Raw genomic sequence first — 24279 nt, 5'->3', positions numbered from 1 at the left:
ATTTTATTGATGATTTTTGCATCTTTGTTTATTGGTGGTATTGGCCTGTAATTTTCTTTCTTTTTTTGTGGGGGGGGGGTGGCTATCTGTCTGGTTTTGGTATCAGGGTGATGGTGACCTCATAGAATGAGTTTGGGAGTGTTCCTTCCTCTAAATTTCTTTTTTTTTTCTGTATGTGGGCCTGTCACTGCTGTGGCCTCTCCCATTGTGGAGCACAGGCTCCGGATGCACAGGCTCAGTGGCCATGGCTCATGGGCCCAGCCGCCTCGCGGCATGTGGGATCCTCCCAGACCGGGGCACGAACCCATGTCCCCTGCATCAGCAGGTGGACTCTCAACCACTGTGCCACCAGGGAAGCCCCTCTAAAATTTTTAAAAATAATTTTAGAAGGATAGGTGTCAACTCTTCTCTAAATGGGTAGGGCCAGGTCTTGGCATCAAAATGGGGGCCTACAGGACAACTCACACTAGGGAGTACTCCCCAGTACCTTTGCCACCAGTGTCCTTGTCCCCACAGTGAGCCACAGCCACCCCCCCCCCACCTCACCAGGAGACCCTCCAAGCCCAGCAGGTAGGGTCTGGCCCAGGTGCCTATGAAGTCACTGCTTTTTCCCCTCGGTCCTGGTGCACACGAGACTTTCTGTGCACCATCCAAGAGTGGAGTTTGTTTCCCCCATTCCTGTGAAGTTCCTGCGATCAAGCCCCGCTGGGCTTCAAAGCCAAATGCCCTGGGGGCTCCCCCTCCCAATTCCAAACCCCTAAACTGGGAAGCCTGACATGGGGCTCAGAACCCTCACTCCTATGGGAGAACCTCTGTGATATAATTATTTTCCAGTTTGTGGGTCACCCACCCAGCAGGTTTGAGATTTGATTGTATCACAGATGCACCCCTTCTACCAACTCATTGTGGGTGGCTTCTTCTTTGTTTTGGAAGTAGAATATCTTTTTTGGTAGGTTTCAGTCTTTTTTGTTGATGGTTCACAGTTAGTTGTGATTTTGGTGTTTTCTTAAGAGGAGGTGAGCTCAGGTTCTTCTACTCCACCATCTCGTCCTTGGACCCTGTTCCAATCTGTGTTAATGTGGTCCGTGAACCAGTAGCATCAGCTTCCTCTGGGAGCTTGTTTAATGTACCATTTAAGGCCAGTGTTTCCTTATTGATTTTCTTTCTGGATGATCTGCCCGCTGATGTATGCATGGTGTGAAATTCCCCTACTATTACTGAGTTACTGTCAATTTCTCCCTTTAATGTCTGTTAATATTTGCTTTATGTATTTAGGTGCTCCCTATGTTGGGTGAATATATATTTACTTTTGTTATATCGTCTTCTTGATTTCTTGATCATTGTATAATGTTCTTTGTCTCTTGTTACAATCTTTGTTTTAAGGTCTATTTTGTCTGATACCTGTATTGCTACCATGGCTTTCTTTTCACTTCTATTTTCATGGAATACCTCTTTCCATCCCCTCACTTTCAGTCTGTGTTTTTAGATCTGAAGTGAGTCTCTTATAGGCATACAGGTTTTGTATTTGTATCCCTTCAGCCACTCTATGTCTTTCAATTGGAGCATTTAGTTCATTTATATTTAAAGTAATTGTTGATACATATGTACTTATTGCCATTTTTAATTGTTTTTGTAGTTCTTTTTTGTTCATTTCTTTTCTTCACTTCTTTTGATTTGTTGGCTATCTTTAGTGTTATATTTGGATTTCTTTCTCTTTTTTGTGTATCTATGATAGATTTTTGGTTTGTGGTTACCATGAGGTTTATATATAGCCATATATATATAATTATTTTAAGTTGCTGATCTCTAAGTTCAAATGCATTTTAACAACCCTGCATTTTTACTCCCCTCTCCCATGTTTACTGTTTTTGACATATTTTATATGTTTTTGTTTTGTATATCCCTTAACTACTTATGTGGATATAGATGATTTTACTACTTTTGCCTTTTAATCTTTCTACTAGCTTTATACACGGTTGATTTATTACCTTTATTGCATATTTGTCTTTACCACTTAAATTTTCCTTTTACAATTTTCATGTTTCTAACTGTGCCATTTTCTTTTTCACTTAGAGAAGTTCCTTTTAGTATTTCTTGTAAAGCTGGTTTGGTGGTGCTGAATTTTTTAGCTTTTGCTTGTCTGTAAAGCTTTTGATCTCTCTATCAAATCTAAATGAAAGCTTTGCCAGGTAGAGTATTCTTTCCCCTTTCATCACTTGAAATATATCGTGCCCTTCTGGCCTGCAGAGTTTCTGCTGAAGAGTCAACTGATCATATGGGAGTTTTTTTCTACTCGTTGCTTTTCCCTTGCTGATATTTTTATTTTTATTTTTGTTGGGGTATATTGTATTAGTTTCAGGTGTACAGCAAACTGAATCTGTTATACATATACATATATCCATTCTTTCTTAGATTCTTTTCCCATATAGGCCATTACAGAGTATTGAGTAGAGTTCCCTGTGCTATACAGTAGGTCCTTATTAGTTATCTATTTTACATGTAGTAGTGTGTATGTGTCAATCCCAATCTTCCTATTTATCCCTCCCCCGGACATACCCCCCAGTATTTATCCCTTCCCCTGACATACCCCCAGTAACCATAAGTTTATTTTCTACATCTGTAACTCTATTTCTGGTTTTTTTTTTAAGATTTCTTTATTATTTATTTTATTTTTGGCTGCATCAGATCTTAGTTGCAGCCCACGGGATCTTCATTGAGGCATGCGGGATTTTTGTTGTGGTGTACAGGCTTCTATCTAGTTGCGGTGTGCAGGTTTTCTCTCTCTAGTTGTGGCACGCAGGCTCCAGGGCATGTGGGCTCTATAGTTTGTGGCACACAGGCTCTCTAGTTGAGGCACGCAAGCTGAGTAGTTGTGGTGCATGGGCTTATTTGCCCCATGGCATGTGGGATCTTAGTTCCCTGACCAGGGATCAAACCTGTGTCCCGTGCATTGTAAGGTGTATTCTTTACCACTGGACCACCAGGGAAGTCCCAAACTCTATTACTGTTTTGTAGATAAGTTCATTTGTAGCCTTTTTTAGATTCCACATATGAGTGATATCATGTGATCTTTGTTCATTCAGTATGACAATCTCTGGGTCCATTCATGTTGCTGCAAATGGCATTATTTTTTTCTTTTTTATGGCTGGGTAATATTCCTCTGTATATATGTACCACATCTTCTTTATCCATTCGTCTGTTGATGGACATTTAGGTTGCTTCCATGTCCTGGCTATTGTAAATAGTGCTGCAGTGAACATTGTGGTGCATCTATCTTTTCTCCAGATAGATGCCCAGTAGTGGGATTGCTGGGTCGTATGGTAGTTCTATATTTAGTTTTTTAAGGAACCTCCATACTGTTCTCCATAGTGGCTGTACCAGTTTACATTCCCACCAACAATATAGGAGGGTTCCCTTTTTTCACCACACCCTCTCCAGCATCCCTTGCTGATTTTAATTTTCTCCCTTTATCTTTAATTTTTGCCATTTTAATTACATTGTGTCTTGGTATGATCATCTTCGGGTTCCTGTTTTGGGTTCTGTGCTTCCTGGTCCTGGTTGTCTATTTCCTATCCCAGGTTAGGGCAGTTTTTAGCTATTATATCATCAAATATGTCCTCTTCCCATTTCTCTCTCTGTTCTCCATCTGGGAGCTGTATAATGTGAATGTTAGTACATTTGATGTTATATCACAGAGGTTTCTGAATTGTCCTCATTTTTTAAATTCTTTTTTTCTGTTCAACTTCAATTGTTTCCACTACTCTGCTTTCCAGTTCACTGATCCATTCCTCTGTATCATCTAATCTACTATTTAATCCTTTTAGTGTATTTTTTATTTCAGTTTTTCTATTCTTTAGCTCTGTTTCTTTCTCTTTGTTAATCTTCTTACTGTATTCACCCATTTTTCTCCCAAGTTCTTTGAGTATCTTTACAATCATTACCTTGAACTCTTTATTGGATAGGTTGTCTATCTTCAGTTCAGTTAATTCTTCTGGGGTTTTATCTTATTCTTTCATTTGAGATATATTCCTCTGTTGCCTCATTTTCCCTAATTTGCTGTTTTTATTTCGATGTATTTGGTAGGTTGATTATGTTTTCTCACCCTGGAGAAGTGGCCTTTTGTAGGAGACATCCTGTGTGTCCCAGCAGCATACTCCCCTCTGATCACCAGAGCTATATGCTATAGGGGTGCCCCCTACATGGGCTGCATGGGTCCTTCTTTTTGTGATGAGCTGACTACTGTGGGTAGTCTGGTAGGTGTGGCTGGCTTCCTATTAGGTTGGTGTGAGGCTCTGCCTTGTGTGGAGACTGCTAGCTGGTGGGGCAGGGCATGAGATGATAGCTGGCTGCAGAGTCCCGGGATTCCCCTGGGTAGTCCTGGCTGGCTTGTAGGCAGAGCTGGGTTCTGGAGTGGGTGACTGCAGACCCGGTTCCTGACATGGCTGGCTGTGAGTTCCAGGGTGTCCCAAAGCTGGTGCTGGCCTGCTGGTGAGAGATACAATGTGTCTCGGAGCTGGTGTCACCCCACTGGTAGGTGGGGCCAGATCCTGGGACTGCTAGCTGAGGGACTCAAGGTGTCTCAGAGCAGATGTTAGCCTGCTGATGGTCAGGCCCAGGGGGTACTGACATGGCAAGCTGCAGTAGTCCTGGGGCTTGTGTCTACCCACTGGTGGGTAAAACTTGGTCTTCAGACTTCTGGCTGCAGGGCCCTGAGGGTCCTGGAGCTGGTGTCTGCCCACTGGTGGGTGGAGCCAGGGTCTCTGGCTCCAGGGCCCTGGAGTCCTGAGGCTAGTTGGCTAGTCTCAGCACACGCAGGGCTGGGCCCTCTGGTGGACAGGGCCAGGTCCCAAAGCAGCTCAGGGGTTTTTAAGGCAGCAGGGCTGCTGGTGAGTGGGGCTGTGTCTCCACCTAGCTAGTTGCTCAGCCTGAGGCATCGCAGTACTGGTGCTGACAGACTGGTGGGTGGAGCCTGGTCCTAGTGTTGGAGGGAGGATTCCAAAATGGTGCTTGCCAGCACCAGTGTCCTCGTGGTAGAATGAGCTTCCCAAAACAGCTGTCACCAGTGTCTGTGTCCCGAGGGTGAGCTCTAGTTGCCTCTTGTCTCTGCAGGAGGCTCTCCAAGATCAGCAGGTGGGTCTGACCCAGGCTCCTTTCAAATTACTGCTTCTGCACTGGGTCCTGTGAGATTTTGTGTGTGCCCTTTAGGAGTGGAGTCTCTATTCCCCATAGCCCCTGGCTCTCCTGATTAAGCCCTACTGACCTTTACGCTAAATGTTCTGGGGGCTTATCTTCTCAGTGCAGGACCACTGGGCTTGGGAGCCTGATGTGGAGCTCAAGCCCCTCGCTCATGGAGAACCTCTGTAATTATTCTCCCATTTGTGGTTCACCCACCCAGGGGTATGGGTCCTGACTATACCACATCTCCATCCCTCCTACCTGTCTTGTTGTGGTTCCTTCTTTATATTTTTAGTCGTAGAAGAGCTTTTCTGCCAGTCTTCCAATCTTTCTCATCAATAGTTGCTCTGTAAATAGTTGTAATTTTGGTGTGCCTGTGGGCGGAGGTGAGCTTAGCATCTTCCTACTGAAAGATATTCTTCCAGATGAACAGAACTTTCATTTATTCAGCAAATATTACTGATCACAAGATATGTCTCAGGCAAGTACTAAAAACTGAGGACACAGAAATGAGTCTGACACATTCCCTGGCCTCACAAAACCCAAAGTCTTACAGACACTGTATTTGCCAACAACATTGAAATTATTTTCCAACTTTTGTGGGCAAAATATCATCCCTTCAAGACAGCAGGGGAACAAGCTTATGACTGTCCCTTTACATTTCCAAGTATGATTTCTATTAAACAGGCATAGGCAAATTGGGATGTCCTCTCTAAGTTGCCCCCAATTATAAGCATTGTGTGCTTCAGCTGGGATCCCGTTGGCTGATGAACACAGCAGCCTTCATTGTTTCACAATAATAACGAGAACTGGTGCAATTAAGCCCTGCCTGCCGTGATGTTGGGCTCCCAGCCATTGTCTAAATGAGCTGCTAAACAGAGCTGGAACAGAGGCTCCCAATATAGGTCACTGGTATCCTCCACTCTTCCTTCCAGTTTCCCACTTTTAAACAGGAGGATTCCAGGACTCACATGTGCCCAGGGCTCTGAGGACCGTTGAAAAGCTGGGCTCATGATCCAGTGGTTGCCAAGATCAGGCAAGGACACCAGGCTTGGTTGAGCCTCTTTCAGTCAGGTAGACGTTGACCTGACAAGTGGGGGCCCTTGGTTGAACAAATGAAGCTGCTCTGGTCAGGGAAGACCTGTCCATGTGGGCCCCTCCTTCCCCATAAGCAGCACAAGAGATTCATTTTCTTGGTGCCAGTGCTTTAGAGGCACCGAGGCAGCATTCAGATTCCAGCACCACCATCTGTGTTCCAGCTATGAGACACTGGGCCAGTTATTAAGCCTCTGTGGAACTTCAGTATTAAAGGGAGAACAATAGGTATAAGTAAATTTATATGAAGATCAAATGAGATAGTATAAGCCAGGCACATTGCCTAGTGTGTGGTAAGTGCTTAAGAAATTGCTATCTGTGTCGTTAAAACAACAGAAATTTAGTCTCACCGTTCTGGAGGCAAGAAGTTCAAAAACCACGGTTCTTGGTAGGGCCATGCTCTCTGTCTCTTAGCTTCTGGTAGTCACCGGCTTTCCTTGGCTTGTAGCTGCATAACTCCAGTCTCTGCCCCCATCATCACATGGCCACCTTCCTCTGTGTGTCTGTGTCGTCACATGGCTTTCTCTTTACTGCATGTGTCTGTCTATCTCTTCTCTCTCTATAAGGACACAGTCATGTTGATTAAGTCATCTTAATTTACATCATAATTACATCTGCAAGGAAATATTTCCAAATAACATCACATTCACAGGTACCAATGGTTATGACTTCAACTTTGGGGGAACACTTCAACTTTGGAGGATCCAATTCAACCCAGAACAAAGTTAAAGACTTTGGGGTCCTCTAAGAGGCCTTTTTAGAATGGTAGACACCCTAGAGAGAGGTCACACTTCAGCCTTTAGCAGAAAAGGCTCAACGCCATTTACAGAACTGTTCATGATAGAACATAGTGCCATGTTTGAGCAAACGTTAACAATAATAATACAAGTTTGGAGATTGGGACAGAAGGGATCCATGTGGTCCAATGTGGCCAAAAGAAGCTTTGTGGAGAGAAGGAATGGAAGCTAAGCTTTCATACTTCCTCTGTCTTCTTTTCTTGTAGTAGCCCCAGAGCACTCACATACTCATGGCAGGGAGAATGTGGGGCAAAGAGCTACCCCAGATGCACCTTCTCCGTCTACCATCCATAAGGAATTTAGGAGAGGCTGGCTAAGAAATCAGAGCAGCCCTATGATGCCTAGGCTTCCATGCTGGGCCCTGCCTCAATGCCAGAAGCCTAGGGAGGAAGCCCTGCCTTGTTCTGAACAGCAGCCTACACGATGCACAGCCCAAGCCCCATGGAGAACACCTGCTCTGGTGGGCACGTGGGAGATGAAGAGCTCAGATTTCTATTCCACAGTAGGAACACTTGGCAGAAATATGAACTCTTTCTGAAATGTCAGATCGTGTATAGAAGTTTCCTGGGGGATTAGAGGGCACTGATTTTTATGAACTGTTTAGGAAGAGGCCTGAAGAAGAAAATAATCAGCAATGAAGAGGTTTGGGGTTCTAGGAGCATTATATGTTACCTACTCCCAAGTGCACTTAACACTTGCAAACCAAATGGAATTCTGACAGCTAACAGAAGACATTTCTTCATGAAAAAACCAGGCACAGTCAATGAAATGAGTTCTGAGAAGATAAAAAGCATTTTTTTGCCTTCATGACCTGAAGGTGAAAAATGCATAGAGAGGCAAAAATACTGTCACAGATTTGGGTAAAGAGAATACTACCTCAATTTCTACTTTTACTGACAGTTCTATTTACAAAGGACAGCAGCCTGTTTGGGGAAAAGCTTTTCTTTAGAACTGTTCAAATCTTTTCTGTAATGGAGAAAGATCAACCAGAGCTCTGAGAGGCACTGAAGCAAAGTTTGAAACAATTTCACTTTATAAAAGAAAAATGTGTTATTGGGGCCTTAGTGAATTCCTTCCAGACCAGGAGTACGTGGGCCAGTGCAGTCTGAGTACCACCCATAGAATATGCAAGGGTGGTCCCTGAGAAATCTAGTCCAATTCCCTGTTTCATATATGAGGAAAGGAGGGCCAAAATAATTCAGGAACTTACTTGCCCAGAGTTAGGGTAGAACAAGGATTAGCACCCAAGTAACTAATTGTATCCTTACCCTGGGAATTATTTGTGCATGTCTTATGCCTTCGTCTACACGGTACCTTTCTGGAGGGCAGTGACCACATTTTATATATCTATATCCTTTGCTCAGGAAGCATTGGCTGGTTGGCTGGCGGGGTGACTGCTTGGTGCTCCGGATGATATGACTGATAAAAGCATGAGCTAGAGTCAAAACTGCCCATGTTCAGATCTGACTGTGCCCCTCATCAGCTGGATAACATTGTGCAAGTGCTTAACTTCTGTAGGCTTTACGTCTCCTTTTGTAAAACGGAAAGAACAGTTGTATTTACCTGATTCGTTACCGCTGTGAAGATTCAATGAAGCGATGCAAGTAAAATATTGCATTCAACTATTGCATAACAATCCTGCATAACAAGGCACCTCGAAACTCAGTGCTTTAAAACTACAAGGGTGAATTTTCAGCTGATCTAGCTTGGCCGTGGTTGGCCTCGGCTGCAAGCTGTAGGTTGGGTCTAGGTCTGCTCCATGTGTCTCATCCTCCTTGGTCCAGTGGCTACATGAGCCAGAGTCTTCTAACGGTGATGGCAGAAGCTCATCGGGGCAGCTTCATCCTCCCTCACATTCCAAGGCCCTGCAGGGATCACGTCCACTAACATCCCATTGTCCAAAGCAAGTCAGAGGGCTGAACCCAAAGTCCAGGAGTGGGGAAGTATTCACCACCGGGTGGCCATGGCAAGGGTGGGAATGTATAACATTGCTACACAGGAGTGAATGTCAGTGGATGTCAACCATTATGAATTGTTATGGAGCCTTTCTCAGTAGACACAAAGTCTTCCATTAATAGAAGTCACACTTATTCACTTACAAAAGGATAATCTTCGGTTTTTTTCCTATTTTTTTTTCCTCCCACAGATTTACTTTGCACCAAAGACAAGTTATCAGCCAGTTTCTGCCAGACACTAAAAGCCATGAAGAAATGTTCTGTGCCCACCGTGAGGGCTCAGTGCTGCCTCTCGTGTTCCAAGACACACATCGCCCACACCCAAAGGCCAAGAAAGCGACAGCCACTCAAAAACCCCAGAGCACCCTAAGTCCAGAAGAAAGCCACCCTCCACCACAGACTGCAGCAGCCTGCTGACCGTGACGTGTTCTAGGCCCAGGGACCACTTCACTGCGGTTTTACTGTGTATTTCAGGTTCAACTTTGGCTCATAACTAAACAAAGCCCACTGTTTTTAGCCACAAAACGCCCCTCATAGGAGACATGGGACTGTAATACTCACCGCTCCCTGATAGGCAGGTGAGGTATCCAGGAGAATCGGTCCTTTCGTGAGATCAGCTCGTGGGAAAGGTGCCAAGGTGGGCAAGTCTGTGAAATGATGTCTTTTGTTCCTCCCTTAAAGATAAAAACAGAGAGCCCAGATTTTTTCCCAGACTACCTCAAGAGTATCAGGAAACAGAGCCACGCTTATCCAGGGAACAAATAACCTTGTTAATTTACCTTGGTGAAATCATCCTTTTTTGTCTCCCTACTTGGGGCAGCTGCTGCTTAAAATGTCATGGGAGAGCTTTCAGGAACATTCTTGTAATTCATCCAGGCAGGGGACCGCTTTCTTCACCCCGTGTTCAACTGGGGCAGGAAGAGAAAGTGCTGGCTTCATCCTCAGCCTGTCCCTAATCCCTATGGACTCTTCATCTGGGCTGTTTGGACTCCCATTCCTTCCTGGAGACACTAGAAGAAGAGGACATGGGCAGGAACTGTAGGCTTTAGTGAACCTAAGGGATTTAGGTTAGTTATACAGAAGACATTTCTGACTTAAGGATAATTTCTATGAAAATTCTTAAAAAGCAAATTAACAGAAATCAATTTCTTGCTAGTATAAGGAAGAGAAGAATATGGGCTTTTTGTTCTTCCCACTTCCCTGGCAAATACCCATTCCTTTGCAGAAGAGCAAATGAGTCTTCCTGTGTGGCTTTCCCTTCTCTAGCAGATTCCCTGCCTGAGTCTTCAGTTCAGGGTGAACGTCTTTTCACCACTAGGGGTTTACACACCCCAACTGCTACGGCCAGGTCCACAGCTGCAACCTGCCCCCACCCACCCTCAGGTTGGAAAATGGAGCTCTAGATTAAAATATTTCCGAGAACCAGGTAAATTGTATTAAGTATAGAAAAACTTAGTATAAACTTCTAGTCTCGAGAAAAAAAAAAATTTTCAAAAGTGAGGTAAATCCGATCTATTCTCTAGCACACCCAATAGTTACTTTTGAGGATCTGTTTCCTGGGGTGGGGGTGGAGGACAGGTGAGTCAGGTAGTCCAAAAAAGTGAAATGAAAGTTAGAATGCTTATTCTGGATGTTTCCATCACCCGTCAGGAGTCAAAGTAAGCTGTGGTCTCAGATTCAAGGTGAATTTCCTGGTTTGTAAGGGGAGGTATTTATATGAACTGAACGTGGAAAATGAGGGTTGTGGAGCCCCCAGGGGAAGAAGCCCTCAGAATCAGCTCTTGACAGAGGGGAAGGCAGGAGAGTGGGCTTCACGTAATGGGCAGCGTGTCTTCAGTCTCACGCACAGGTCCCGTTAACATTCACCATGGAGCACAGTATCCCATCTCTCCCTTGAATTATCTATCCGTTCAGCAGAATGGTGCTATTGAAAAATGGTGCTAATATCTAGTTGGTGGCAGAACACATATAAACATATAGATAGATGTACAAGTGGGCAAGTCCACATGCATCTTCTGTTAAATTTGTAATGGTGTTGCTGGCCAACGCCAGTTCTATTGCTTGGATACCAGAAGCTTAAATTTTTTATATTATGCGCTTTTTTTTTCAAGCCATTACTGTGTATTATTATGATAAATGCCTGTGGGAAATAAAACACTGGGGTTGGGATGAAATTTGAGATAGAACAGAAACAGGAGGTGAGTAGAAATGTTTACCAAAACCAGAGAATTTATTTCTATATAATTATGTTCTTGTATTCTGTCTTTAAATCTAAACATTGCTGGCCAGTGACAGTCTCTGGTGAAATAAGTTTTAGCAAGAAGATGCTTACATTGTCAGTGATGTGAGTAGAAAAGAACCTGATTTTTCTAATGAGGCCGTTCTCAAAAACTGTCCCTGAAGTATAGTGTAGGCTTTCAGGGAGATTAATTTAGTAAGTTGGATGGATTTAACTTAACCTGGTACTCTGCTACCCTAGGATAATGCATGTCATCAGAGACCTGGATATGACCAGTCTTACAAAACTCAGGAACAAACTCCAATGCCTACTGACCTCAGCAAACTAAACTAGGCCAGATTTCCCAATATGCAAAATGTTATTTATGACCCATGTGGCAAAGATGGTAGAAATGTAGGAAGGGTCTGTCCGGGTGCTCCATTCTAGGCCTTTCTCTAGTTTCTCAAAGGCAGAATATTGGCCCCTAACCCTAATCATGGACATTCACTTCCTATGTGGGGCTGTGTTGTAAGACAGTTGGGTAGCAGCTGTCCTGGACCCCAGAATCAAGACAGCACTTGCTACTAGAGTCATTTGACATGGTTGTTGCCTTGACAGTCACTCAGCTTTGGGTCATCAGGGTTTTGACAGGTCCCCGTGTTTGCAATAAGAGAGGGACCTCAGATTAACAGGGAGACTCTGAAGACAAGAACCTGAATGGTGTCTGACCATCCTTTTGGTGCTCACGGGGGCCAACATGAAGTAGCGTTGTTGGTTTATTTCTTCCATGGCCTCCTTTCTTCCCACCTTGAACAAGCAACTGAGATGTACAGCAAGAGACACTGGATACACATCTACCATGAATCAGAGAGGCCGCCACAGGGCCTGGTGCTTAAATACATGAGATTCTCAAACCCAATTTGGTTTACGTTGCCTCTCCCAGTGGTAGAGTTAGCTCTTCTCTGAAAAGGTGTGGGTTAATTTAATTCTTAAACATCAAAACATAATTCAACACACCACAAGAAAACAATATTTGAAGAGACTAAATAGTGAATATTTTTGTAAAACAGGAAATCATTTTGTGATACAAGCAATGGCCCCTTTGTAAGAACGACTTGTTTTAATATTCGGTTTTCTTAATCAAGAATGCACCTCCATCCAATCTCCTGACCCGTCTCTACTTGGTGGGGTCATCCCAGTGTGACGCTTTCGGATAGTTAGTGAATGTTTTTGATAACCTTTATCACATTTCTGGAACACACGTTGAGGGATTGATATTGTTTCAGATCATAATTTCCCAATGAGTTCGCTAAAATCCTCCAAACTCTGAAAGCTACACATTGCTGCCACCGAGAGTACAGGTCTTAGCTCTTCTCCCTTCTGACTTTAGGATCAAGCCCTGGGACAATGAATCTATGCATAGCGATTCACTTTCAAGAGAGAGACCACATGACATGAACTGCCTGGTGCTAAAACTTAGCCAACGTATTTGATGCTACTCTTTTTCTGTTGTAGTGCTAGTTCAAGTATTAGTAGTAGTAGTATTTTTAAGTTATGTCATTAAAAAAAACCTGGTTGGGGGAAGCACAATTCTACCTATCACTGTCCTCCAAAGTGGTTGTATGGGGTACACGGCCTCATCCATTGTCCTCTCTGCATCTCTGCTGCTTTGCCAGGCCCAGCCTCCTTAAGGGGTACCTTGGTGGGTACCTCAGTATTTAAAACCAGACTGTAACCATAGCCTGCCGTTGTGTGGCACCAATAAATGGCCAAACTCACTGGTGTGTCCATGTGATTCATTTACCCCTACTGCGAGACTGCCACCACCCACCAGAGAAACCCTGGAATTCAGCAACCTGGGGAAGGATGCTGTCAATCCTTCCTCCCCCACTCCCTGCAGATTCCCTCCTACTCCACCCCTAAATCAGTATGTCACGAGATGAGTCATATCCCAGGTGAGGTAGAACTGAGGTCTCTTCTCATGAATGATTGTGCAACAACTGACACAATCCACCGTATGAGAATCTGAAGTGATGCCTGAAATCCTCCACAATCCCAGATCCAATGTATTCATAAGTGCAGCTCACAGCATAATCTGGTCCCTCAATCTATCCAAAGTATAGACATAATGCTTAAGAGAAAGTAATAACAATGATGGAGAGGAATTTGCTTTGGAAATCCAATCCTTTTTCAAAAGTGGTTCACAGCATGGTGAGTGTAACCAGAAATTGTAGAATTTGGACATATGGACATGGAATCCACTCACATGGAATGAATAAAAGCATGGAGATGGGAAGAGCGAGGCATCCACAGGTGATCCTAGATGTTTGCAGGCATGTACAGGGGTGGTAGGAATCTGGTTTGGGTCAAGAAATCACAAAGGGCCATGCACACGTCCCTGTTTGTACCTTGGAAACTCTTCTATGACCACTATAAGGTGACCCTTATCCTGCAAGGCTTAGCTCAAATGCTATTCCCTGAGAAGCCTATACTAACCCTGCCAGAAAGACCGAGGCATCTCTCTGCTCTTTCTTCACTGTGTCCATTTTTATCTAGAAGAATTGTCCCTAACTGGGGACAGTTTTGTCCCCAGGAGACATTCGACAATGTCTGAGACATTTTTGGTTTTCACAACTTTGGGTTGGAGGGCACTCCTGGCATCTAATGAGTAGAGGCCAAGGGATGCTGGTAAACTTCCTACAGGACCACTCCTCCCCACAACAAAGAATTATGTGGCTCAAAGCGTCAATAGTTCTGAAGTGAAAAGCTCTGCACTAGAACAATTATTACCCTACAGTGAGTATCAGGATTGCTGGGTTGAGTAAAACTGAGCTTACCCTAACACTCAGACCTCACAAAGAACTGAGGAGGTGGGTCAGAAAACTTCCAAAGAAGAAAATATATATATCAGGGTTCAAAGCTCACTAATTTGATAAAATCACAGTGACAGAGAAGAGAGAGAGGATAGTGAGCATAGCTCCAAAAGAGTCTTGAATCAGCTGCTGGGGGCTCAGGTGTTCAATCCTAGAGTCAGAGGGAATAAACCAAAAGTGGGGAAAATGGAAAAGTGACCTATTTGGGGTTTGGAATAATCATCCTCCTCCAATTGAGGTTTCTAACCAAACAGAATAGACATAATCAGCCAGATCGAAACAACAGCCTTACTAATGGTGAAGCTGGCTTGGGGAGCATATTTTGGAGGCAAATGGAAAAGGGCTTTCCTAGCCTTCTCTACACCTACAGGTTTCAGGCTCAAGAGGGATGTGGGGGAGGGGACAGGGTGGGAGAGGGAAAGAAGAGAGAGGAGATAGAAATGGACCACTTAACCCATTAAACTCTGTTAATAGAAGTATCCATGGCCATTAAATGATCACTAATAGTAGCCCGCCCTCCTGCACTGGGAGGAGCCTGACAGGGTTATCAAAGATCTCAAAGGGATATCCCAACACTCTTCCACCATGGAAGTGGAGTCTTTTTGTTTCTATGTAAGAAAGGTAAGGTTAGCATGAATGGAAGATATGGGAGGGGGAGCATTATCTAAAAATGGCTCCTTTCCCATAAATTCTAAATGATGATGTGATTTTAAGATCATAATGAAAAGACTTGGAATAAGTAGTGTAACAGCAAGACACAGAATTTAATGAGAGAATGGCCCTATCTTCTGTGCTCACTCCCCTACCAAGCACTGCCCACTCCCTCACTGGACAGCACCCCGGCTCCTTCATTTCGGTGGTACAGCCTGACTCACCCCCAACTCGTTTCGTGGGATGTGGCCAGGGGTCCTCACTGATGGTTCCTGCAGACTCTGCAGTGATGGGATATGGTACCTGGGGCCAAGGTAATACCAAGAGATTCCTGAACAGGCAGCACAACCCAGCTGGCACTTGACATCAGGCAGCCACTGGCTGGGGGTTCTCCTGCCCAAACACCAGCTATGGCTGTGCCTCTGGCACCATCACTGCACAGTTTCCTCTTTGGTACCACAACAACTGGGAAACATCTCCACAGACAGCTGTGTCAGGACAGGAAGACAGTGAGGCAGGAAAGACATAAAGAGAACTAGTCCATGGTGTTGGCTGCACAGAGACAGCCTGAAGGAGCTAGAATGTGGAGCACCACAAGCGGGAGTGTTCGCAGGAGAAGCCCAGGCCACCACAGAAGCAAAGTGCCACTGTTGAGTGGCATGCAAAGGGAGGGATGGGGCTGCCATTGCAGCCGCTTACCCCACCCGCTGGCTCCTGCCTCCGCAGGCTACAGGAGAGGCTCTGGCCCAAGCAGGCTTGCATGCTCCGGCCACCACCTTGGCAGCCCAGGACCAGACACCAGTGGGTCGCCCACATGCAGATGCGGGGTTGAAATCACAGCTGAGCCCCAGGGGCTGTGTGACTTAGGAAGCAGAGCTGAAATCTCTCGCCATGGCTGTGCAAAGCACAGATTTACACCTCCACCTCCGGCTTTGTAAATTCAGTGCCTGCAGAACAGACAACGGATGCTCCCATGGCTGGGATGGGTCTGGCCTTAGCAGCTGTGGGCTTTGTGGATGCATACATGTGGGGACTGGGCCAGGCCAGAGTCTGAGCTGCCTCCACAGCTCCCACAGTGGGTCCAGCTATGCAGTCCTGTGACCTGACTTCAGTGGTTCTGTGCTGGTAGCCTTGTGAAAACAAAGACTGTGAGACATGAGGGCCAACTGCCAGCATACCCATGGTTGAGGTGGGGCTGAGGGCAATGCCAACAGCAGTGTACTTTGTGAATCCGCACAATGGGTGCAAGGTGACACAACAGAGCACACTAACAGGTAAACACCGCCAGCGAAGAAATACTCAGTGGCTCCTCACCCAGCAAGAATGCTCCAATCCCACCTACCTTGCACCAAAGATCAGAAATGCAGCTAAGATGGATCTGGGGACATCTACTCTAACAACTAGGGAGCAGACCCTGTCCCTGACAGGGCACTGACAACCACAGAGCAAAGAGGAGGCCCTGCTCAATATCCAGTGCAGGCTCTGGTCACCACAATGCCAGTGACACCTCCTATCAAGGGGATAACGGCCAGCATACACTGAGGAAAGAGGTGGCAGGCATCCATACTAAAAACAGCCCTCGCACTGAAAAAATATTAAGCCTGCACAGGTTACAGAGGAACATTCCCACATAAAAATAGCCCTCCAAGACCACAGTAGATAATTGTTTCCCCTAAACTTATAGAGCAAGAGAAATATAAGTAAAATGAAGAAGCAGAAGAACTACTCCCAATTAAAAGATGGAGAGAATTCCCCTGAAAGAACAATGAAACACACCTCTTCAGTCTAACAGACACCAAGTTCAAAAAGGAGACACTGAAAATACTGCAGGAATTAAGAAAGGCTATCAACACAAATGTAGATGACTGTAAAAAGGAACTAGAAAGTATAAGGAGGAGCCAAGAAAAATTAGAGAATTCATTTGAAGAGATAAAAGTTGAACCAAAGGGTATGAATATCAGAATAATGCAGAAGAACAAATAAGTGATCTAGAAGATAGAATAATGGAAATCACCCAATTAGAACAGCAGACAGAAACCCAAATTTAAATAATGAAAGCAGTATAAGAGACCTGTGGTATAATGTAAAGCATGCCAATCTACACATAATAGGAATCCCAGAAGGAGAAGAAAGAGAAAGGATATTGAAAATGTATTTGAAGAAATTATGGCTGAAAACTTCCCAAATGTAAAGAAGGAAACAGATATCCAGATACAGGAAGCACAGAGGGTCCCAAACAAGATAAATCCAAACAGATCTACACCAAGACATATTATGATAAAAATGGCAAAAGTTAAAGATAAAGAAAGAATTCTAAAGGCAGCAAGATAAAAACAAAGAATTAATTACAAGGCTATCCCCCATAAGGCTATCAGCTGATTTCTCTACAGAAATGTTGCAGGCCAGAAGGGAGTGGCAAGACATATTCCAAGTCCTGAAGGGGAAAAATCTGCAACCTAGGATACTCTACCCAGCAAAATTATCATTTAGAATAGAAAGATAAAGAATTTCTCAGACAAAAACTAAAAGAACACAGCAATACTAAACCTATCCTAAAAGAAATATTGAAAGTTATTCTCTAAATAGAAAAGAAGTAGGGTAGAGGAAACAAGATGGTGGAGTAGGAGGACGTGCTCTCACTCTCTCTTGCAAGAATACCAGAATCAACTAGATGCTGAACAATCATCAACAGGAAGACACTGGAACTCACCAAAAAAGACACCCCACATCCAAAGACAAAGTAGAAGCCACAATGAGATGGTAGGAGGGGCACAATCACAGTAAAATCAAATCCCATAACTGCTGGGTGGGTGACTCACAGACTGGAGAACACTTATACCACAGAAGTCCACCCACTGGAGTGAAGGTTCTGAGCCCCACGTCAGGCTTCCCAACCTGGGGGTCTGGCAACGGGAGGAGGAATTCCTAGAGAATCAGACTTTGAAGTCTAGTGGGAATTGACTGCAGGACTTCGACAGGAATGGGGGAAACAGAGACTCCACTCTTGAAGGGCACACACAAAGTAGTGTATGCATCGGGACCCAGGAGAAGGCGCAGTGACCCTAGGGGAGACTGAACCAGACCTACCTGCTAGTGTTGGAGGGTCTCCTGCAGAGGCGGGGGGTGGCTGTAGCTCACCATGGGGACAAGGACACTGGCAGAAGTTCTGGGAAGTACTCCTTGGCGTGAGCCATCCCAGAGTCTGTCATTAGCCCCACCAAAGAGCCCAGGTAGGCTCCAGTGTTGGGTTGCCTCAGGCCAAACAACCAACAAGGAGGGAACACAACCCCACCCATCAACAGTCAAGTGGATTAAAGTTTTACTGAGCTCTTCCCACCAGAGCAACAGTTAGCTCTACCCACCACCAGTCCCTTCCCATCAAGCCTCTTAGATAGCCTCATCCACCAGAAGGCAGAGAGCAGGAGCACGAAGAACTATAATCCTGCAGCCTGTGGAACAAAAACCACATTCACAGAAAGATATACAACATGAAAAGGCAGAGCGCTATGTACCAGATGAAGGAACAAGATAAAACCCTAGAAAAACAACCAAATGAAGTGGTGATAGGCAACCTTCCAGGAAAAGAATTCAGAATAATGATAGTGAAGATGATCCAGGACCTCGGAAAAACAATGGAGGCAAAGATCGAGAAGATGCAAGAAATGTTGAACAAAGACCTAGAAGAATTAAAGAACAAACAAACAGAGATGAACAATACAATAACTGAAATGAAAACTACACTAGAAGGAATCAATAGCAGAATAACTGAGGCAGAAGAATGGATAAGTGACCTGGAAGACAGAATGGGGGAATTCACTGCTGTGGAACAGAATAAAGAAAAAAGAGACTTCCCAGAACTTCTGCTGCCAGTGTCCTTGTCCCCACAGTGAGCCACAGCCACCCCCCACCTCTGCAGAAGACCCTCGAACACTAGCAGCAGTGCAGATGAAAGGCTCTTGGTGCTGCAGCCAGGAGTCAGTGCTGTGCCTCTGAGGTGGGAGAGCCAACTTCAGGACACTGGTCCACAAGAGACCTCCCAGCTCCACATAATATCAAATGGCGAAAATCTCCCAGAGATCTCCATCTCAACACCAGCATGCAGCTTCACTCAATGACCAGCAAGCTACAGTGCTGGACACCCTATGCCAAACAACTATCAAGACAGAAAAACAACCCCACCCATTAGCAGAGAGGCTGCCTAAAATCATAATAAGTCCACAGACACCACAAAACACACCACCAGACGTGGACCTGCCCACCAGAAAGACAAGATCCAGCCTCATCCACCAGAACACAGGCACTAGTCCCCTCCACCAGGAAGCCTACACAACCCACTGAACCAACCTTAGCCACTGGGGACAGACACCAAAAACAATGGGAACTAAGAAGCTGCAGTCTGCAAAAAGCAGACCCGAAACACAGTAAGATAAGCAAAATGAGAAGACAGAAAAACACACAGCAGATGAAGGAACAAGATAAAAACCCACCAGACCTAACAAATGAAGAGGAAATAGGCAGTCTACCAGAAAAAGAATTCTTAATAATGATAGTAAAGATGATCTAAAGTCATGGAAATAGAATAGACAAAATGCAAGAATCAGTTAACAAGGACCTAGAAGAACTAAAGATGAAAGAAACAATGATGAATAACACAATAAATGAAATGAAAAATACTCTAGATGGGATCAATAGCAGAATAACTGAGGCAGAAGAATGGATAAGTGACCTGGAAGATAAAATAGTGGAAATAACTACTGCAGAGCAGAATAAAGAAAAAAGAATGAAAAGAACTGAGGACAGGGGCTTCCCTGGTGGCGCAGTGGTTGAGAGTCCGCCTGTCGATGCAGGGGATACGGGTTCGTGCCCCGGTCCGGGAAGATCCCACATGCTGCTGAGCGGCTGGGCCCGTGAGCCATGGCCGCTGAGCCTGCGCGTCCGGTGCCTGTGCTCCACAACGGGAGAGGCCACAACGGTGAGAGGCCCGCGTACCACATAAAAAAAAAAAAAAAAAAGAACTGAGGACAGTCTCAGAGACCTCTGGGACAACATTAAACACACCAACATTCGAATTATAGGGGTTTGAGAAGAAGAGAAAAAGAAAGGGACTGAGAAAATATTTGAAGAGATTATAGTTGAAAACTTCCCTAATATGGGAAAGGAAATAGTTAATCAAGTCCAGGAAGCACAGAGAGACCCATACAGAATAAATCCAAGGAGAAATACACCAAGTAACATATTAATCAAACTGTCAAAAATTAAATACAAAGAAAACATATTAAAAGCAGCAAGAGAAAAACAACAAATAACACACAAGGGAATCCCCATAAGGTTAACAGCTGAATTTTGAGCAGAAACTCCGCAAACCAGAAGGGAGTGGCAGGACATATATAAAGTGATGAAGGAGAAAAACCTGCAACCAAGATGACTCTACCCAGCAAGGATCTCATTCAGATTTGATGGAGAAATTAAAACATTTACAGAGAAGCAAAAGCTGAGTGACAACAGCACCACCAAACCAGCACTACAACAAATGCTAAAGGAACTTCTCTAGGCAAGAAACACAAGAGAAGGAAAACACCAACAATACAAACCCAAAAACAATTAAGAAAATGGGAATAGGAACATACATATTGATAATTACCTTAAATGTAAATGGACTAAATGCTCCCACCAAAAGACACAGATTGGCTGAATGGATACAAAAACAAGACCAGTATATATGCTGTCTACAAGAGACCCACTTCAGACCTAGGGACACATACAGACTGAAAGTGAGGGGACGGAAAAATATATTCCATGCAAATGGAAATCAAAAGAAAGGTGGAGTAGTAATTGTCATATCAGACAAAATAGACTTTAAAATAAAGACTATTAGAAGAGACAAAGAAGGACATTACATAATGATCAAGGGATCGATCCAAGAAGAAGATATAACAATTGTAAATATTTATGCACGCAACACAGGAGCACCTCAATACATAAGGCAAATACTAACAACCATAAAAGGGGAAATCGACAGTAACACATTCATAGTAGGGGACTTTAACACCCCACTTTCACCAATGGACAGATCATCCAAAATGAAAATAAAGAAGGAAACACAAGCTTTAAATGATACACTAAACAAGATGGACTTAATTGATATTTACAGGACACTCCATCCAAAAACAACAGAATACACATTCTTCTCAAGTGCTCATGGAACACTCTCCAGGATAGATCATATCTTGGGTCACAAATCACACCTTGGTAAATTTTAAAAAATTGAAAAAAAAAAACAAACACATGGAGGCTAAACAATACACTACTTAATAACGAAGTGATCACTGAAGAAATCAAAGAGGAAATTAAAAAATACCTATAAAACAAATGACAATGGAGACACGACGACCCAAAACCTATGGAATGCAGCAAAAGCAGTTCTAAGAGGGAAGTTTATAGCAATACAATCCTACCTTAAGAAACAGGAAACAGCTCGAATAAACAACCTAACCTTTCACCTCAAGCAATTAGAGAAAGAAGAACAAAAAAACCCAAAGTTAGCAGAAGGAAAGAAATCATAAAAATCAGATCAGAAATAAATGAAAAAGAAATGAAGGAAATGATAGTAACAATCAATAAAACTAAAAGCTGGTTCTTTGGGGAGATAAACAAAATTGATAAACCATTAGCCAGACTCATCAAGAAAAAAAGGGAGAAGACTCAAATCAATAGAATTAGAAATGAAAAAGGAGAAGTAACAACTGACACTGCAGAAATACAAAAGATCATGAGAGATTACTACAAGCAACTCTATGCCAATAAAATGGACAACCTGGAAGAAATGGACAAATTCTTAGAAATGCACAACCTGCCAAGACTGAATCAGGAAGAAATAGAAAATATGAACAGACCAATCACAAGCACTGAAATTGAAACTGTGATTAAAAATCTTCCAACAAACAAAAGCCCAGGACCAGATGGCTTCACAGGTGAATTCTATCAAACATTTAGAGAAGAGCTAACACCTATCCTTTTCAAACTCTTCCAAAATATAGCAGAGGGAAGAACACTCCTAAACTCATTCTATGAGGCCACCATCACCCTGATACCAAAACCAGACAAGGATGTCACAAAGAAAGAAAACTTCAGGCCAACATCACTGATGAACATAGATGCAAAAATCCTCAACAAAATACTAGCAAACAGAATCTAACAGCACATTAAACGGATCATACACCATGATCAAGTGGGGTTTATTCCAGGAATGCAAGGATTCTTCAATATACGCAAATCAATCAACATGATACACCATATTAACATGTTGAAGGCGAAAAAACCATATGATCATCTCAATAGATGCAGAGAAAGCTTTTGACAAAATTCAGCACCGTTTATGATAAAAACCCTGCAGAACATAGGCACAGAGGGAACTTTCCTCAACATAATAAAGGCCATATATGACAAAGCCACAGCCAACATCTTCCTCAATGGTGAGCATTTCCACTAAGATCAGGAACAAGACAAGGTTGCCCACTCTCACCACTCTTAACATAGACTTGGAAGTTTTAGCCACAGCAATCAGAGAAGAAAACGAAATAAAAGGATTCCAAATCAGAAAAGAAGAAGTAAAGCTGTCACTGTTTGCAGATGACATGATACTATACATAGAGAATCCTAAAGATGCTACCAGAAAACTAATAGAGGTAATCAACGAATTTGGTAAAGTAGCAGGATACAAAATTAATGCACAGAAATCTCTGGCATTCCTATACACTAATGATGAAAAATCTGAAAGTGAAATCAAGAAAACACTCCCACTTACCACTGCAACAAAAAGAATAAAATATCTAGGAATAAACCTACTTAAGGAGACAAAAGACCTGTATGCAGAAAGTTATAAGACACTGATGAAAGAAATTAAAGGTGATACAGATAGATGGAGAGATATACCATGTTCTTGGATTGGAAGAATCAACATTGTGAAAATGACTCTACTACCCAAAGCAATCTACAGATTCAACGCAATCCCTATCAAACTACCACTGGCATTTTTCACAGAACTAGAACAAGAAATTTCACAATTTGTATGGAAACACAAAAGACCCCAAATAGCCAAAGCAATCTTGAGAACGAAAAACGGAGCTGGAGGAATCAGACTCCCTGACTTCAGACTATACTACAAAGCTACAGTAATCAAGACAGTATGGTACTGGCACAAAAACAGAAAGACAGATCAATGGAACATGATAGAAAACCCAGAGATAAACCCACACACTTATGGTCACCTTATCTTTGATAAAGGAGTCAGGAGTGCACAGTGGAGAAAGGACAGCCTGTTCAATAAGTGGTGCTGGGAAAACTGGACAGCTACATGTAAAAGTATGAGATTAGGTCACTCCCTAACACCATACACAAAAATAAGCTCAAAATGGATTAAAGACCTAAATGTAAGGCCAGAAACTATCAAACTCTTAGAGGAAAACATAGGCAGAACACTCTATGACATAAATCACAGCAAGATCCTTTTTGACCCACCTCCTAAAGAAATGGAAATAAAAACAAAAATAAACAAATGGGACCTAATGAAACTTAAAAGCTTTTGCACAGCAATGGAAACCATAAGCAAGACCAAAAGAGAACCCTCAGAATGGGAGAAAATATTTGCAAATGAAGCAACTGACAAAGGATTAATCTCCAAAATTTATAAGCAGCTCATGCAGCTGAATAACAAAAAAACAAACAACCCAATCCAAAAATGGGCAGGAGACCTAAACAGACATTTCTCCAAAGAAGATATACCGACTGCCAACAAACATATGAAAGAATGCTCAACATCATTAATCATTAGAGAAATGCAAATCAAAACTACAATGAGATATCATCTCACACCAGTCAGAATGGCCATCATCAAAAAATCTAGAAACAATAAATCCTGGAAAGGGTGTGCAGAAAAGAGAACACTCTTGCACTGCTGGTGGGAATGTGAATTGGTACAGCCACTATGGAGAACAGTATGGAGGTTCCTTAAAAAACTACAAATAGAACTACCATATGACCCAGCAATCCTACTACTGGGCATATACCCTGAGAAAACCATAATTCAAAAAGAGTCATGTACCAAAATGTTCATTGCAGCTCTATTTACAATAGCCCGCAGATGGAAACAACCTAAATGTCCATCACCAGATGAATGGATAAAGAAGATGTGGCACATATATACAGTGGAATATTACTCAGCCATAAAAAGAAACAAAATTGAGCTATTTGTAATGAGGTGGATAGACCTAGAGTCTGTCATACAAAGTGAAGTAAGTCAGAAAAAGAAAGAAAAATACCATATGCTAACACATATATATGGAATTTAAGAAAAAAAAATGTCATGAAGAACCTAGGAGTAAGACAGGAATAAAGATACAGACCTACTAGAGAAGGGACTTGAGGATATGGGGAGCCAGAAGGGTAAGTTGTGACAAAGTGAGAGAGAGGCATGGACATATATACATTACCCAATGTAAGGTAGATAGCTAGTGGGA

General features: G+C 43.2%; 1 protein-coding gene across 3 annotated transcripts in view; it reads left to right on the top strand.

The window, feature by feature from the left end:
- ADAMTS12 (ADAM metallopeptidase with thrombospondin type 1 motif 12) overlaps nt 1-9425 on the top strand; it is a 382005-nt gene extending 372580 nt beyond the window's left edge. For all 3 annotated transcript variants that reach the window (XM_082652277.1, XM_082652278.1, XM_082652276.1), the window contains one exon: nt 9214-9425. In XM_082652277.1, coding sequence (XP_082508403.1) covers nt 9214-9392 — 179 coding nt within the window. In that variant the 3' untranslated portion in view covers nt 9393-9425. The remainder of the gene's footprint in view (nt 1-9213) is intronic.
- The last annotated feature ends 14854 nt before the right edge of the window (nt 9426-24279 follow it).

Source organism: Grampus griseus (assembly GCF_964374135.1).
Source record: "Grampus griseus genome assembly, chromosome: 3".
In the NCBI taxonomy this organism is placed as follows: Eukaryota; Metazoa; Chordata; class Mammalia; order Artiodactyla; family Delphinidae; genus Grampus; species Grampus griseus.
Note: the sequence above shows the minus strand (reverse complement) of the source record. Positions and strands in the feature narration are given on the sequence as shown.